The sequence below is a fragment of the Nerophis lumbriciformis genome, linkage group LG04, assembly GCF_033978685.3.
Source record: "Nerophis lumbriciformis linkage group LG04, RoL_Nlum_v2.1, whole genome shotgun sequence".
Taxonomy (NCBI): Eukaryota; Metazoa; Chordata; class Actinopteri; order Syngnathiformes; family Syngnathidae; genus Nerophis; species Nerophis lumbriciformis.
Window position 1 is genome coordinate 31531728 of NC_084551.2, and position 18118 is coordinate 31549845.

General features: G+C 37.4%; 1 protein-coding gene across 3 annotated transcripts in view; it reads left to right on the forward strand.

Annotated features, from left to right (window-relative positions):
• Nucleotides 1-15360, forward strand: part of smg9 (SMG9 nonsense mediated mRNA decay factor) — a 24814-nt gene extending 9454 nt beyond the window's left edge. For all 3 annotated transcript variants that reach the window (XM_061952364.1, XM_061952358.1, XM_061952372.1), the window contains 8 exons: nt 8207-8318; nt 8399-8494; nt 8575-8660; nt 13091-13197; nt 13279-13386; nt 13461-13586; nt 13668-13815; nt 15072-15360. In XM_061952364.1, coding sequence (XP_061808348.1) covers nt 8207-8318; nt 8399-8494; nt 8575-8660; nt 13091-13197; nt 13279-13386; nt 13461-13586; nt 13668-13815; nt 15072-15150 — 862 coding nt within the window. In that variant the 3' untranslated portion in view covers nt 15151-15360. The remainder of the gene's footprint in view (nt 1-8206; nt 8319-8398; nt 8495-8574; nt 8661-13090; nt 13198-13278; nt 13387-13460; nt 13587-13667; nt 13816-15071) is intronic.
• Nucleotides 15361-18118: the final 2758 nt, after the last annotated feature.

An 18118-nucleotide genomic window follows, 5' to 3' on the forward strand; every position in this document is an offset into this window, starting at 1 on the left:
AAAATCATGGGCTGTCTATGGGTTAGCCTGACAACAGTGTACCAGGTGTGTGCTCTGACTAGAAAGCGGTAATGCATACATTTGACTACATTTCTTTAACTAAGTGGAAAAAGAATAATACATTATTGAGTACATTTTTTCGATGTCAATCTCTTGAGCTGAGTAGTACCCAGAACAGTTGTACCATTGTATGGTCGATCATGTGGTTTTTTTTAGACAGTAATACCGGTAGTTAAGACTTAACCAACAGAATCTTTGCTGGTTTCTTTTCGACATGATTAATAAACAATCAATTCCTAAAATTATATTTTTGTGCAAGTACCGGTATGTTTGTTATTAGGCTACTTACTAGTAGGGCTGGGCAAACAATCAAATTTTGATTTCGAGTTCTCTAATGGCTTTTCATGATCATGAAAATATAATAATCAAAGAAAAAAAAACTATCAATGGGCCGCGCAATGTAAATGCAAATTCCGGAACTTGTAATTGTAAAACGGATGAGGAGCGAATGAATGAAAACAGAGCACGTGTTCTAGAACTTTGGGATCTCACCATGGTTGCTACTTTTTATTTGAGAGCGCTAGTATGCCTTATCAATAATCACTAAACTCAACAAAAAAGTAAGGCATATGATTTCCGCGTTCACTAACTGTGGACAGAGTCAATTAGCCAATAAAATGGAATCCGCTGTTAAACGCAGAATATCGGATAAATTGACATAAATGTGAGTGAAATACTGTCATGGTGAGGAGAAGTAATATTTGTTTGGGAAAATAACGTGTCCAATACCACTCATTCATCCGCAACACACTCAAACGCCCCGTCCTTAACTAACAATGTGGAGACGGCCACTTGAAACAGCGACTATACTACTAAGCTAAAGCTTGCAAGAACAATGCACACACCCACAACCCATCTCATCTGCTTGTGTGGTTGTGAACAACATTATCGATGTATCAACAATGTACAAATAGCAGTCACAACTTGGGAGGCGCTCTCTCTTTTTTTAGAGCCTTAAATTGTCTCTTTAATCGTCAAGCTGCGAACAGAAAAGCACACTTTCTCCCTTCACAGTAATAGCGTGGTGCGCCACATCCGATCTTACTGCGCTAACAAAATAAAGATTTCAAAAAATACCTTACACATGCATAAAGTACTTAAAGGGGAACTGCACTTTTTTTGGATTTTTTTCTATCGTTCACAATCATTATGACGACAGATGTATTTTTTTAATACATTCTAAATAGTAAATAAATGCGATCAAAAGTCTGCTTACAATGAAGCCTATTGAAGCTGCTCTATTCTGCCTATAAAGCCCTTAAAAAACATCCAAACACCTCCATTAAGGTTTTATATACATGATGTAAATATATATGTAATGTAGTAACAGTCACATTTATAATAACATTTAATATTGACCTATTGTGATTTATTTAAGCATCATGGCGCATTAATTTCATAAACACATCACAGCGTTCACTCTTTTTTATTTTAAACATTACTGATTATTACTCACTGCAGACTTTGAGAGCCAAAAAACCTAATACAACATCACCTACTGTACAAGGTCTGCTGTCATTAGGATGCCGACTGCTCGGTTGTTCATACACTGAACAAAAATATAAACGCAACACTTTTGTTTTTGCTCCCATTTTTCATGAGTTCAACTCAAATATCTAAAACTTTCACTATATACACAAAAGACCAATTTCTCTCAGATATTGTTCACAAATCTGTCTAAATCTGTGTTAGTGAGCAATTCTTCTTTGCCAAGATAATCCATCCCACCTCACAGGTGTGGTATATCAAGATGCTGATTTAGCAGCATGATTATTGCACAGGTGTGCCTGAGGCGGCCCAAAATAAAAGGCCACTCTGAAATGTGCAGTTTTATCACACAGCACGGGGTCTCGACCTGACTGCAATTCGTTGTCGTAATTGACTTGGGCAAATGCTCTCATTCGATGATGTCTGGTATGTTGGCGAGATGTTCTATTCACTGATAATCCAGGTTTTCATTGTTCAGGGCAGATGCAGACAGTGTGTATGGCATAGTGTGGGAGAACGGTTTGCTGATGTCAACGTTGTGAATTGAGTGGCCCATGGTGGGGTTGGGGTTATGGTATGTGCAGGCATAAGTTATGGACAACGAACTCAAGTGCGTTTTATTGATGGCATTTTGAATGCATAGAGATACCGTGACGAGATCCTGAGGCCCATTGTTGTGCCATTCACCCCAGACCATCACCTCTTGTTGCAGCATGACCATGCACGGCACCATGTTGCAAGGATCTGTACACAATTCCTGCATGACCAGCATACTCAACGGACATGTCACCCATTGAGCTTGTTTGGGATGTTGTGGATTGACAGCATGTTCCAGTTCCTGCCAATATTCAGCTACTTCGCACAGCCATTGAAGAGGAGGGGACCTATCCTGACTCTCGCCAGATCCTTGTAGTTCGCTGAGCTTCACACAAGAATCTGGGAGTTCTCAGTAGGAGATGTATTTCAGAAGGCGGGGCCTTGTAAAAAAAATCATTGTATGTGATTGGATAAACCACTTGTCCGTTATCTTGAATGACGTGCTACTTCAACCACTCACATCGAAATCAACCCGTGACGCTGAAGAGAGCGACGCTGGGAAATCCAAACCCGGTCGGAAGAAGAGCAAAAACATCCTTGCCACCAATATATGCCTTCAAAACCGTTTGCTGTTCATCTTTTAAAGAATTAATATTCGATAAATTTGACAAAACAGTTGCAATAGCAGAATCAATCTCAGCACACGATGCAGCGAGGGCTGCGTGCCGCCATTGTTGTTTGAATCAAACAGTCGCTTCGGCGTTACGTCACATCTATGAAATCCCGCCCGGCGATCCTGATTGGTTCATTATTTTTTGCTATCTGGAAGGAGTTTGCAATGCCTTCGAGCCCAGACCCTTGTGTGGAGCTCAGCGAACTACAAGGGTCTGACGAGAGTCAGGTTAGAGGGGACCAACATTCAACCGGCCACAATCAACAATCTGATCAACTCTATGCAAAGGAGATGTGTTGCACTGCGTGAGGCAAATGGTAGTCACACCAGATACTGACTGCTTTTCTGACCACCCCAGACCCCCAATAAAGCAAAACTGCATATTTCAGAGTAGCTGTGTATTGTGGCAAGCCTAAGGCACAAATGTACCGTAATCATGCTGTTAAATCAGCATCTTGATATGCCACACCTGTGAGGTGGGATGGATTACCTTGGCAAAGAAGAAATGCTCACTAACACATAATACATTGTTCACTAATACATATTTGTGAACAATACTTGGGAGGAATCATTTTGTGTATATAGTAAAAGTTTTAGATCTTAGAGTTCAACTCATGAAAAATGGCAGCAAAAACAAAAGTGTTCATATTTTTGTTCAGTATATATTTCCAATTTAGATGAAGAATGACTCATAATCATCGCAAAATAAAATAAAAATGTCTTTTCGTATCAATCTTGCTATTTCCGGGTCGAAATCGGCTGTCAGAGTGTACAAACTTGTCGGAATATGTCTTCATCCTTCTAATATCCAGGTGAGAGGCATGAGTTATGATCTGGAACAGGGGTGTCAAACTCAATTTAGCTCAGGGGCCACATGGACGAAAATCTATTCCCGCCTGGGCCAGCACTGATAAAATCCTGGCATAATGACTCCAAAATAAGGACAACTTCAGATTGTTTTCTTTGTCTTACTTTGGCCAAAAATAGAATGCGCCATTCTGAAAATGTACACATTACAAATAATCTTCTTGGCAAAACAATTCAAGTTAGTAGAAATGTATTTGTTACTAATTGTATCTGTTTTTTTTTTTTACTATGTTTAAAGTTGAGTTTTAGTGGTACAACACATACTTATATTTTCAAATGAATAAATAATCGTGTAATTAATCGTGATTACAATATCGATCAAAAATAATCGTGATTTTATTTTTGTTGTTGCCGTAATCGTCCAGCTCTACTTACTAGTTTATGGACTTTGATGTAAGACGGCAAAGACTGCACAATGTGGAGTATGAGATAATTATTCCATTGTGAAATGGGCAAAATAGAATATCTATCATTATTTCTGTTCTATTCAGATTTGAGCGACATCCAATGAGTTCTTAAGCACTGATATTTTTTTATATACAAAATATCTAATATCTTCTAACTACAATTTAATAAAAGGACCGATCATTTGATACTATAAAACCTGTATAAATATATTTTCTAAGCTAAAACAATAATTGCTAATCAAAATAATAGTTTCTTTGCTTGATAGAGGTAATGGTGGGCCAATCTGAAGGAATTACAGTTCAAAGATGTGAGAAGATAATAATGAACATACGTATATTTGTACTTTTATATTTAGGGAGAAGCAATGGAAGACCAGACTGTTAAGAGGATTCATATATTCTGTGTGTGCGCATTGTGATGATACACTCCGTAAGCACAGAGGGGCACTGGAGCTGCTCTTGCTGAGGGCCATTTACTATCTCATTGTTTCTATTTTTTGCGTTTTTGGTTTTTGACAGTGCAAAAAAACATTTGAAACCAGATTGTGTATTGGGTGTGGTGGTTCTGTGAATGTGTACAAAAAGACTTGGTTGAACCAGACATTGTTTTCGGGTGAGAACGGTGGCTCAATGGTGTGGTCAGGGGTTTCACTTTCAGAAAATACCATTTAAAGAAGAAAACTACAAAAAAAAAACGCAAACAATGGGAAAGAAAATGTTAATACAAAAATAATAATAATCATCGTAGTAATAATAATAGTAGGCTTTGTGATGCAGTCTGTTTTTTAGTCAAACTTTTTGGTTATGGTTTATTTCGAACATTTTGTTACAATACAATACATCACTTACTTCCAGTTTGTCATTACAGCATGTCAGAAAAATAGTCGGAAGAGGCACAATTTATTTAATCTGACCCCTTTCTGCTTCTTAGCAATTTCTAACACATATTTTTTCACTTACTGTAGTAAAGCTGTAACACAAACAAATGGCACATCCAAGTTGGATTAGCCTTTTTGGAAACCCTAAAAGCATCCAAAATGCCCCCTGGATCCTTTCTATTGAATCATAAGTCAGTTCCCCAGTTGGTCCGGATACAAGCAGCTTGAACAGCAGATACAGAGCGATACATGCTTTCATGTTACTCTCAAAGTGTCCAATAAGACCAGAAAAAAAAGAGTAGGAATTGTCGCTAACATTTTTTAAAAGCAGTGTTTGGAGAAATGTATGATTTTAATCACCTTTTGAGCAACCATAGCATTTATTTTTAAATCCTTGAATTTCGCAGCTGGCATTTATGTCAATGTGGTTGAACTGTCAAAGGCCATTCATTTAATTCACACCACAAGGCAATTTTAAGTACAAACCCCATTTCCATATGAGTTGGGAAATTGTGTTAGATGTAAATATAAACGGTATACAACGATTTGCAAATCCTTTTCAACCCATATTCAGTTGAATATGCTACAAAGACAACATATTTGATGTTCAAACTGATAAACATTTTTTTTTTTTGCAAATAATCATTAACTTTAGAATTTGATGCCAGCAACACGTGACAAAGAAGTTGGGAAATGTGGCAATACATTCTGATAAAAAAGTTGGGGAATGCTCATCAAACACTTATTTGGAACATCCCACAAGTGAACAGGCAAATTGGGAACAGGTGGGTGCCATGATTGGGTATAAAAGTAGATTCCATGAAATGCTCAGTCATTCACAAACAAGGATGGGGCGAGGGTCACCACTTTGTCAACAAATGCGTGAGCAAATTGTTGAACAGTTTAAGAAAAACCTTTCTCAACCAGCTATTGCAAGGAATTTAGGGATTTCACCATCTACGGTCCGTAATATCATCAAAGGGTTCAGAGAATCTGGAGAAATCACTGCACGTAAGCAGCTAAGCCCGTGACCTTCGATCCCTCAGGCTGTACTGCATCAACAAGCGACATCAGTGTGTAAAGGATATCACCACATGGGCTCAGGAACACTTCAGAAACCCACTGTCAGTAACTACAGTTGGTCGCTACATCTGTAAGTGCAAGTTAAAACTCTCCTATGCAAGGCGAAAACCGTTTATCAACAACACCCAGAAACGCCGTCGGCTTCGCTGGGCCTGAGCTCATCTAAGATGGACTGATACAAAGTGGAAAAGTGTTCTGTGGTCTGACGAGTCCACATTTCAAATTGTTTTTGGAAACTGTGGATGTCGTGTCCTCCGGACCAAAGAGGAAAAGAGCCATCCGGATTGTTATAGGCGCAAAGTTGAAAAGCCAGCATCTGTGATGGTATGGGGGTGTATTAGTGCCCAAGACATGGGTAACTTACACATCTGTGAAGGCGCCATTAATGCTGAAATGTACATACAGGTTTTGGAGCAACATATGTTGCCATCCAAGCAACGTTACCATGGACGCCCCTGCTTATTTCAGCAAGACAATGCCAAGCTACGTGTTACATCAACGTGGCTTCATAGTAAAAGAGTGCGAGTACTAGACTGGCCTGCCTGTAGTCCAGACCTGTCTCCCATTGAAAATGTGTGGTGCATTATGAAGCCTAAAATACCACAACTGAGACCCCTGGACTGTTGAACAACTTAAGCTGTACATCAAGCAAGAATGGGAAAGAATTCCACCTGAGAAGCTTAAAAAATGAGTCTGCTCAGTTCCCAAACGTTTACTGAGTGTTGTTAAAAGGAAAGGCCATGTAACACAGTGGTGAACATGCCCTTTCCCAACTAGTTTTGGCACGTGTTGCAGCCATGAAATTTAACTTTTATTTGTTGTCTTACACCACTATTGGTAACATATGCTAGCTGTTGGTGTTGGGCGTATATTTTAGTTAAATTTTTTATTTATTTTGGAGCCGGTGACATTCACAGACAGTTCCATTATAAGGTGTTTATGAGGGAGGGCATGTTGCGGCAAATTTAATTGTGGCAGTCCAAATTATTTGTGGCATGTGAATGTATGGGAAACATTGTAATTACACTCATTATTTAATGATAATATTAATGTGTTTGGTCACCTTTAACACGAATCTGAGATACTTAGGGCCTGATTTACTAAGGTCCTAATACCACATGCTAAACAGCGTGTGCAATCTATAAAATTGTGTGTACTATTAGTGGGCGTGTTGTGTGTGTTCTATTAGCACTGCATGTACAATTCTAAAGTGGTGCAGACCGCCTTATTTAAATGAGGATTTTGCGTGTGCTATACGGGCCACTGAGACACTTAATTTTATCATGCTCCTACCTGTGGCCTTTGCTATGTTTTTAAACATGCAGGAGACATATACAACTTTTTATGGGCATTTTAGACACAGTCTCAAGTGCATCTACAAGGGAACCCACTTTTTTTCTTTCTTTTTTTCTGCGTTCAAGGTTGGCTCATGGGAGAGAGGCTGCACATACTTTGCTCAAGGCGTGAGAGGATACTAGATACTAGATATGTTCATATATATTCTATATTAAAAAACGAACAGCAGTAAAAAAAAAAGCCAGCAGACACAACCACATCAATTAAATTCATTTTATTCAGCCCCTTAAGTCCCCCAGCATGCAGCTATAAAATTATAAAAGGATGTTGCTGAATAGAAAATATGTCTAAACTTTTCTATTTCTGACAGACCATGCAAATATGTTGACACACACATGCATGACGGAGGATTCTCTGTCAATCGTTCTTTCGTTGCAGAGCGAGCACCGAGTGTGTCAGTTTGCTTGTACTTTTCAGACATGCTAAATAGTGCTCCCAAAACGGTGATGAGTGTTGATAAATCACATTAAGTTTGCTGTATATATTTGCATCTTCTCCCAATATTGTAGCCGCTGGTATTAATTTTGTATATTTATGAAGACAGACACGCAATATGGATTGCACGCCTTATTCTGCTCACTTAACAGACGCAGTCCACTTTTTACATGTTTGGTAGATCAATTCTGCGTGTGCTATTAGGTTTGCACATGTTTTAGTACACACAAACCTTTAGTAAATCAGGCCCTTACAGTATAATTTCCCAGCATATTTAAGTTGGTTTGGTTTTAGCCATTTTAATGACCCCCGTTTCTGTTAATTGTTCAGTATGTGTTCAGTATGTAATGCTAAATGTTTTCGTTTTATTTTGTACTTTCTGATAGGAACTGATTAAACATTCAAGTTGTTTGCTTCCACAGGGGTTATGTATTCCGAGCCCAAACTCAAGAGATGAAGGAACGAGGTGGAAACCAAAGCACAGGGATTGACTTCTTCATCACGCAGGAGAGGGTCATCTTCTTGGACACACAGGTAGGAATCTTTTTTTTTTTTTTAATACTGTTGAGAATTTTGGATTACATTCTTCTTCTCTTTTGGGTGTGTCTTAATAGCCAATACTGAGCCCGTCTATTCTGGACCACTTCATAAACAACGACCGCAAGTTGCCCCCAGAGTACAACCTCCCTTATACTTACGTGGAGATGCAGGTCAGCATGTCATAGCAAGAGCACCATGGTCAAAAAGATGAGCTATCCTTTTTAACACTTGCTCTTTAACCTCCTAACAGTCTCTTCAGATAACTGCCTTCTTGTTTACCGTGTGCCATGTGGTCATTGTGGTCCAAGATTGGTTCACTGATTTAAACCTCTACAGGTGGGTGCTTCTTCAAATCAAATCAAATCAACTTTATTTATCCATGACGGTGCACAGCAACTAACTGAGACAATAACACAAAACTTCCCACTGGAATGTTGGGCATGTCTCCTTTTAGCGTAAGAGGATATTTGTCTGACGCTCTTTTATAAGTTCAACAATGTTCTCACAGTTGGTCTAGAGGAAGACAAATCTAGACTTGTTGAAAACAACATGCAATGGACCTGCCTAACCTGCACTATCAGTTATTTACTGTATTGGCTATGCTGTTATCCCCTTCCCATGGGGTAAGATTGTGTGAGAAAGGTGATAGTCACAGTGCTTCAACTGTATGCTAAAATACAGTGAGTACACACATAACATTTCAACTACCATTGGCTTATATGTTCTCAATGGACAATACAATAATATGAAACTTGGATATAACTTAGAGCAGGTCTCCAACCCTTTCAGAGTAGCTCGCCAATGGGTTCCAGATATGTGACACGTTATTGTTTTATGTGGATGAGTACTAACTCGAAGAATAGTATAACATAATAACTGGGAATTGGTTGTCATAGTTCACTAGATAGCTATGTGCGCTTATTGATTTTTATGAGTGTGCAACCTTAACTATGGTAATTATTTTAAGTTAATTAGAAATAATAAAAAAATAAGTTGTATCTCTTTCCATATGCTGGAATAACTTTACAGGTGTTACAAATATAATTGAGTTGGGATGAATAACAAGAAAGATACAGAGTTTTCTAATTGTATAACAATATACAGGGTTTCCCAGATTGCCAATGTAGTTGTGGTGGTGTGAGCGTGGATAAGGGCAAGGTCAATATAACATTGTAATATAATTGCATCCTCAACAATGATTCATATGTTTTGTTTAAAAAGGATAACAAATGTTTTAAATAATTTAAAAAGTAATCTGTAAGTAGTGTTAACAGGCCTCAAATTTTAACTTTTAAGGTCAAGGCAAGTGTTGCCTTAAAGGAGGGCTCATATTTTAGGGCACCAAGGCAAGTTGGAAGGGTACCGAGGCAAACATTATTTTCTTTCGAGGCAGGGGTTCCAAAGCAAGCATGCATATACATATATATATATATATATATATATATATATATATATATATATATATATATATATATATATATATATATATATATTAGGTCAGGAATGGCCACACCCCCATGTAATATACCATATGTATATTTAACAATCACAGACACTTCAATAAAATCCCTTGAAGAGCAGGGAAACCTGCGAAACAGGCTTGTAGGGATGAAATAGCCTCTGTGTTTTTTCCTAACCTAATGTGTATATATATATATATATATTTATATATATATATACATATACCTGTGTGTGTGTGTGTGTGTGTGTGTGTGTGTATATATATATATATATATATATATATATATACATATAAAGTGTTTTTTTATTCATTATTAATATCAACTTGTCATCTTTTTGTTATTACATGACATGATGCCTTTATCTCTATTTTTACATTTTGATAGAAGGAGGTATTTTTTTAATAATTTTTTTCATTTTTTAAGTTATGTACATTTATATGTACATGTAGATGCTGTATTGGGACAGAGACAGATCCATAAAAATATGTCGTATAGGAATTAACTATGCACAATAACACATTAACAAAATGCTGTGTCACATCAATGTTTTTTAAAGTAATACCTTTGTGACATTAACAAGTAATGTAAAAAAAACATGGTGTTTACTTTTTGATATTAATATAAAACTCAAAGCAGATTGGCTAATGAAGATGAAGTCTTTAATAAACAAGCTTTGTTCTTCTCCAACAACGCCTCCTTGTTGTTCAGTGCAACACTTTGGCCAACAAAAATAAAAAAAAGTGACACCTCTCACATCGAATGCACAATCTTCACAGCCTGTGTTCAATTCGTTGAGCTGACAAAATATTTTAGTCATTTGAACACTGATACAGTTTGCAGTTAAAGGATGGGTGAGCATCCCGGTAAACAAACTAAAGACTTTATAAACAAGTTGTGACAAAGTTAATGACTGCTGCATGTTTCCTCACATCATTAACTCTGTCAAAGCAGCTGATGGACACTGTATTGAGAAAATAAAAGCAACATCAAATAGTTTTCTCCTTTGCTGTATACTTTTAGTGTGGGGACAAGTGTGTCTGTCTCCAATATTGTCCACACCGGTCTCCATCTAAACACAACAGTGCGCTCTTAAACACACACCGGGAAGCGAGGGAAAATGACGTTAAACCAAGCGCTTTGCTCCGTTTAGTCCGAGGGGAAATCTCCGAAGCAAAGTCTGTGTAGTTAGTCTGTCATGACTATCAAGCCAAACGACGCTAGTGCGCATGTGCCTGACTTCATGTTGCCAAAAATGCATTAATAAATATAATATTTTCAACATTTCTGTCAACAAAGATTTGCGTCATGAACCTGCGACACATTTGTTTTAGGACGGCGATGTTGCAAACAAAACATATACCTGGATGAGCGATATTCTCAAAAATGAACTACATCAAATCCAATTACCGCACCCGCCTTGTTTCAGGCCCACAATAGAGTCTCCGTTTGCCTGGTGAGCTGTGGCGCCCTGGGTGAGGACAGATATCTGCTCCTTTGCGGTGCCCAGGAAGTAGTTGGCCGCCTGGTACGCTGAGTCAGCCCGCACTGTGCGTGCTGGAGGCGGTAGCAGATCGCCCGCGGTCTCTTCATCATCAGCAGCTATAGTGGTCTTTGTGCGCCATGGGATGCAGGGTAGATGCTCCAGAGAGCCCGTGGATGCTTGTGGTGATGAATTGGGTGGGTTGGCCTCGACTGTCGTTGTCTGCAGCTGGTCCTCGGCTGCACCATGTACTGCCGCAGCTGTTTTGTCAGCAAAGGAAAGCTCGACCAGTTTTGCGGGTCAGGTGCGACCAGCACGTGCGTGTCTGTAACGGCCTGTTCGTTGGCGTTGGTGGGAAGTTTCTCCTGTTCTCGCTGCACGGGAGAAGGCAGGACGATGTGGCCCTGAAAAGGCGACCTCTCAGCACCTCTCCGGAGCCCGTTGCGGTCATCCCACCGAGCCGGTTAAACGCTATAATGATGTGCGATACCACTGATTTTCTATCCGATACCAAGTAAATTCAGGCTGGTATCGGCAATACCAATCCGATACCAATACTTTGTGTAAATATATCTAATGTGTCTGGTAAAATTTAAAAAGTAGTGTATTTCAAGTGTTGTTGCTCTTGGGTCATTATCTTCAAGTGCTAAGAAAAAATCTCAGAAAAAAACAAATAATGGCGTTATTGTGCACTGAATGTAATCTTACTCAAATTCAACTCTGTATGTAGTGTCTCCAAACATCCTACAATAAAAGTATACATAGACTTGGTTTATAATACTGACTGACTCATTCTAATTGCCAGTTGTTTTCTTGCTTGTGCATGACGTACTTACATAGGCGGAAGAAAAAGTAGTTCCCACCAATCATGTTTCATTTAGACCAGATCTTAGTTATTAAGTTACTTTACACTGTGTTGCTGCTGGTGATATACATTATCTCAAATAACTAAAGTATAAAAAGTATCGATATTTTGATTTGAGAATCGATATTCTATCAAAAGGATCTGGTATCGGTGGTATCGATATTTTGGCATCGATTCACACATTACTAGTAAACTCACGCCGCAGGAGTACCAGCCGGCAGAGGAGGTAGGCTGTACCGCCTTAATTATAAGACTTATATAAGGCTTTAAATTTTTTGCGGTGCTAGACAGATTTGTTTTTTAATTTTTTGGTCCAATATGGCTCTTTCAACATTTTGGGTTGCCGACCTCTTTGGTACGCCAAAAAATCATTAGGTGGTACTTGGAGGGACAATATTTTTTTGAGGTGGTACATTGTGAAAAAAGTTTGAGAGCCACTGCAATAGAGCTGTACAGATTGTTACTGGAATCATCACCGAGCTGCTAGATGTTAGATATCTTCCACTCCTCTACATTTCCTTCTGATTGAGGATGCTCCACAGCTGCTTAATTGGGTTCAGGTCAGGATACATACTTGGCCTCTCTATCACGTTCAAGCAAGGCACTTTTCATCATGGACTTTTTATCACATTGGAAAACTGACATGCTGCCTCGTTTCCCAAGGGAGAGGATAATGCACTGCTCCGCAGTGTTGGAATTCATAGTTTTCCTCAATGAACCCCAGCTCTTGAGCAATCATGCAGCCCCCGGACATGAGGATACCTCTGCATTCCTATTTAGACAATAATGGCCGTGTGTTATCTTCAGAGTACACAAAATCTGCTTAACAAGCTGTAAATGTACTTTGCTAAAGCATGTACAGTACACATTTCTATAGTATTTGTGAGCATATATAGTGTTGTGTGTACACACTTAAGTAAGATATTGTATATTATAGTTACTTTGTTTATACTGGTAGATTTCTTCAATCGGCTGAGATGCTAAAGCCGTCCACTCCATCTGCAAGCCATGACAGCACAGGCTCTTCTGGAAATGATGACGGTGCAGAGTACTATCCACATATAGGTATGCTTTTTTTTTAATTGCACGATACATAACTAGCTTTTTTTGAGTTTAACTAAAAAGTGGCTGCTCTCATGCACCCAGTGTTCCTCCAGAATAAGAGCAGGCGGGAGGACTTTTGCCCAAAGAATATTAAGGATATGCACATGGTGGTGGACAAATTAATGGCCCACTCTCATCTCAAATACAAAGGTTCAAAATATTACTCATTGTTAGTAATTTCTGTAAAATGCTGTAAGTGTTAGATGTAAAATGTGTTTTTTTAGGTTCATTGTCCATGCTCGACTGCAACATCTTTCCCGGTCTGGGCCAGAACTATCTGACCACTGAAGTCAACATGTTCCTGCTTCCCATGCAGGACAGTGACGGCGATGATAATCTCACTAAAGCAGGTGAGATTAGCTAAACTGGCAGTCGACCTTAAAGTCCTAAATGTGGTTGCAAGACTTAATTATTAGTGTACCTTCTTTTAGGGTCTGCCATGACCTATCCGCTCTTTTCCTTGCTTCCGGGGTACAGAGGACACCCCACCTTCTCATCTATGGTGTCCAAGCTGCGCAGCCAAATCCTGGCCATGCCCCGCTGTCAGCTGTCACACACCATCCTTACTGAGAAGAATTGGTGTGTTTTTCATTTGTGTTATGTCTTGTATAAAGTACTTACCGCAAAAGGGAAAATCTTAATTAATGAATCAGGAAAATGTTTAATCAATTTAAATTATTTTTAAAGCCAACAGGACATAAAAGGCATTAACGTTTTTGAAGGGCGTAACAACATATAAGATTTACATATTGTATTACTTTTTTTGCTGTAATTTCTCAATACTTTCGTCGTAAGCAAAAATGTTGTTGTCATGATATCTTTTGATCAAAAGGTCTTCAAAGGATTAAAAATAAACGTTACAGGTTTGGTATTTTTGTTCAGGGCTGAAGTTGATTTCAGCAAAAAATCAACATGAATCTAAAGTTTTTTATGCCCTTTGAAAAATGAAGGACTTTTAGGTCTTGTTTGGCTTTGAGGTATTGTCGAATAACTGCCAGTGTATCAAGGACAAGAATTCCGAACATGAAATGCTGAAATTTTAAAATGAAAAGAAACCTTCTAAGGAAAAGTTATAACAGAATAACAACATAAATAACGCAACAAAAATTATGGCCAAAAATACAGCAAAAATTTACTGAGGACAAAAAAAGTCAGCCTTGTCCCCTCTGGGTTACATTTATTATTAGTCATGTCTATGAAGGTTCTCATTCATCCAGGTCATTGTCATCCCAGGGCATTCAATCGATTGCAACTGGATCTGACCAATCTAAGTCTTTGAGCACGACCTGATGAAGCCTACCGTACTCGGATGAGCGACGAAATGTTTTCCAAGACAAACCAAGCAGTCCAGTTGCGATCGATTGAATGCCCTGAGATTATTAGTCATGCTTTACTTTGTAATTATTGGTCATTCGTAATCATTACAACTATTATAATTGATTAATCGGTTACAAAAAAATCTAAAACATAAAATTATAGAAAATTATATAATGTTTTATCTATACTCAAATTATTAAAAAAAAGAAAATCAACAATTTTTTTTAAACACAGTTTGGAAAGGGAATGCTGCAAATATACAATTTTACAGCTAAAATTCACATTCAGACAGGTTTTTATGTTATATTTTTACATTGTAATATTGAAACAGATGTTATTTTTTGTTTTTAAAGCTTCATTTTCTCATGTTTGGATTTCTCCTGCAGCCCGTTTAAGCAGCAAGCTAAACCTATGCATACTAAAATGGTTTATATTCTTAATGATGATTATACTACAAGTGATAAATTATAACATATTAGTCACTACTACTTATTGACAGTCTTCATGTGTTTCCACAGGTTTCACTATGCTGCTCGAATCTGGGATGGCGTGAAAAAATCCACCGCTCTCTCCGAATACAGCCGCCTGCTCTGCTAGCATTGCAGTTTGTCTGCTTTTTTATTGCAGGGAAAAATGGCAACCCAAAAATGGGAAACGTAGCTGTCAAAGCCCTAAGTGGGGTATCGGGGGGACAAAGACTGTGGTAAAAGACAAAGTCACTTTTTATAGTTTGACTAACGTGAACAATTAGGCGGTGCTTGGTAGCCGTTCCCCCGGGAAGTACAGTGTTGTTCTCACGGGAATCTGCGTCAACGGTGGGAAAGCAGTATTGTGGACGTGTCTGAACATGATCGTCAGTATAAGCCAGCCGTCTGATCTGTGTGACTGCACTGCAGCACTTATCTGATAGCAAAATCATTCTTAAATGAATGTAAAAGTTTAAGTATAATTGAGAAATTAAAGAAAAGCTCATACCTCTGAAACATTGCACTATTTGGTTGTACTATTATTTCCGCTATTTTTGTTTTTATGGTACTGTGTACTAGGTGCTATGCGAAGATGATTTATATATTATTATATGATATATAAATATATATATATTATTGTATAATATTATAATGTATTGCATGTAGACCAGCAAACAGGGGCATTGCTGGTGTACATTACATACCAATACATGTGGGGATGCACTAGAGATACAAAAATAACTAACATCTCTGATATTAAATGATTGAAATAATATCTCATTCTATTAGAAAAATCCAAATAACGCACTTTTTTTAGTCTTACTGGACGCATAACAACATGAAATAAATTAAATGAAATATTAGCTGTACTTTTAGTAAACTGTAAACAGAAATACCTCACAAACTTCAATATAATGATGTAAACAAAACAAAATATATATTTAGTGATGGAATTATAGTAATATTCATCTAGAACCGCCTCTGCAGTAGTGCCATAATGTTTTTGTAACATATTCTGTGTGTTTATAACGACCCCAGAGATGTATTCATTGTTCAATATGTTATCTTTTAATTACCTTTTTTGTTGAACAGTTGAAACTGAAAATGCAATCTTTTAGAATCGCAGCACCCGATTTAGAATTTAATTTGCTAAAAAATGTTTTTTTTTTAAAATTCCATCCATCCATCCATTTTTTACGGCTTGTCCCTCTCGGCGTCATGGGTGTGCTGGAGCCTATCCCAGCTGCATTCGGACGGCAACCTACAATATTCAGTAATGCAGGGGTCTTCAACATTTTCCAGGCCAAGGACCCCCAAACTACTGGAGGGATGGAGCGGGGACACTTACTTATATTTCTTGTTTTAAAGTAAGCTGATCGTAAAAGTACCTTTTTATTGTGCTATGCCAAGCTATTCAAAGAATACAGCATAGCACCGCTAATCGCTAGCAAACATTTTGAGCACTAATTGCTTGCTATATTAATTGCTAAGATTATTATAATAATACAGTATAATTGTTTATTCATGTTTTAATTTCAAACCAGCAAAGTACAGCGTGTAGGGATGTCACTGCATTTATAAACCAATGTTAATGTGTATTAAAAATATTTAAACTTGTGAAAAAATTGCAGGTGGAATATTTAAAAAAAAAATACGTTTAACAACATTTCATGACCACCACCCCCTTTACCGTAATTTTAATCAAATTAATCACACTTTTGAATTTGGATTAATCATGATTACTCACATGTTATTTGCATGCATAATATAAATTAACTTTTAAAAAGACCCCAATACTTTGAGACAAATGTATTATTTTTTTCAAATTGTTAATTGGTCAGAATGTCAAAATATTTTTTTAATTTATTTTTAAACTTAAATGCATTTGCTTTATTTTAAAGTGAAATTTACCACAAGCACACCAGTCATAGTCTTACTCATTTTTGCACTGACGAATGCATTGACCAGATCACTTTTAGGTAACCATCCGCAGTTATGGTACTGTAAAAGAGAATATGCGATCAAAATAAATTGTGTTATGAATATGCGTATGTTCAAGAGTACCGGTAATGTGATATATTTTGTGATTGATCACATGAGTTAACTCGTTATGTTTGAAAGCCCTAATAAATGTAAGTATAGTTTAAATACTGTAACTGGGCTTCCTCTGGTTCCCAAGTTATGTATATTTGTCAGTTGTCACTCCAAGTGCCTTGAATTTTCCTCTGCTTGCTTAGGTTGCATGCTAGTTTGTGAAACGTGCACAACTCTGCTTGTGGAGATACTTTTTTTTCAATAAGGAAGAGGACTGTAGGAGTGGTCAATGGATGAAACACCCCTTCTTTCATGACTTAAAGATGAACCAGAGCCACTGTAAAAAATCTTGAGCTTCCCACAGGGACAACATGGATCACCTCCTGCTATTCTTTGGGATGTTGCTCCTCCCTAAAGGCAAGTGGTTACAATTTTTTTGTCATCATTGTGCCTCGTTTTGTTTAAATAAAAAAAAAAGTAATCACACTATAATAATAGAAGAAATGAACAAATTATAAAGATTATTTGACAAAAACAAACTATCTTTAAATCTCAGTAAAACTAAAATAATGTTATTCGGTAACAGTAGAAGGGAAAGACAAATACAAATAGAGGGAGTAGATATTCAAAGGTTAAAAGAAAACACTGTTATGGGTGTAATAATAGACGATGAAATGAACTGGAAACCTCATGTAAAAAAATATAAAACATAAAGTAGCAACAAACACGTCAATAATGAATACAGCAAAATATGTTGTGGACCAAAAATCACTTGCTCGCTAGCATTACCAATTATGAGTTATTGTACAGAAATATGGGGAAACAACTACACATGTGACCTTTATTCACTAACTGTTACAAAATATCAATTATAATACATAGTTTTGGATTTAGAGAACATACAAACCCTTTTTTATTGAATCACAAATATTGAAATTCAATGACTAAAATGATGTACAAAGCAACTACTCAAGAATGTTCAACAATTCCTCACAACAAAAGAGTAGAAATATAACCTTAGAGGAAAATCTAACTTAAAACATATGTATGCACGTACAACATTT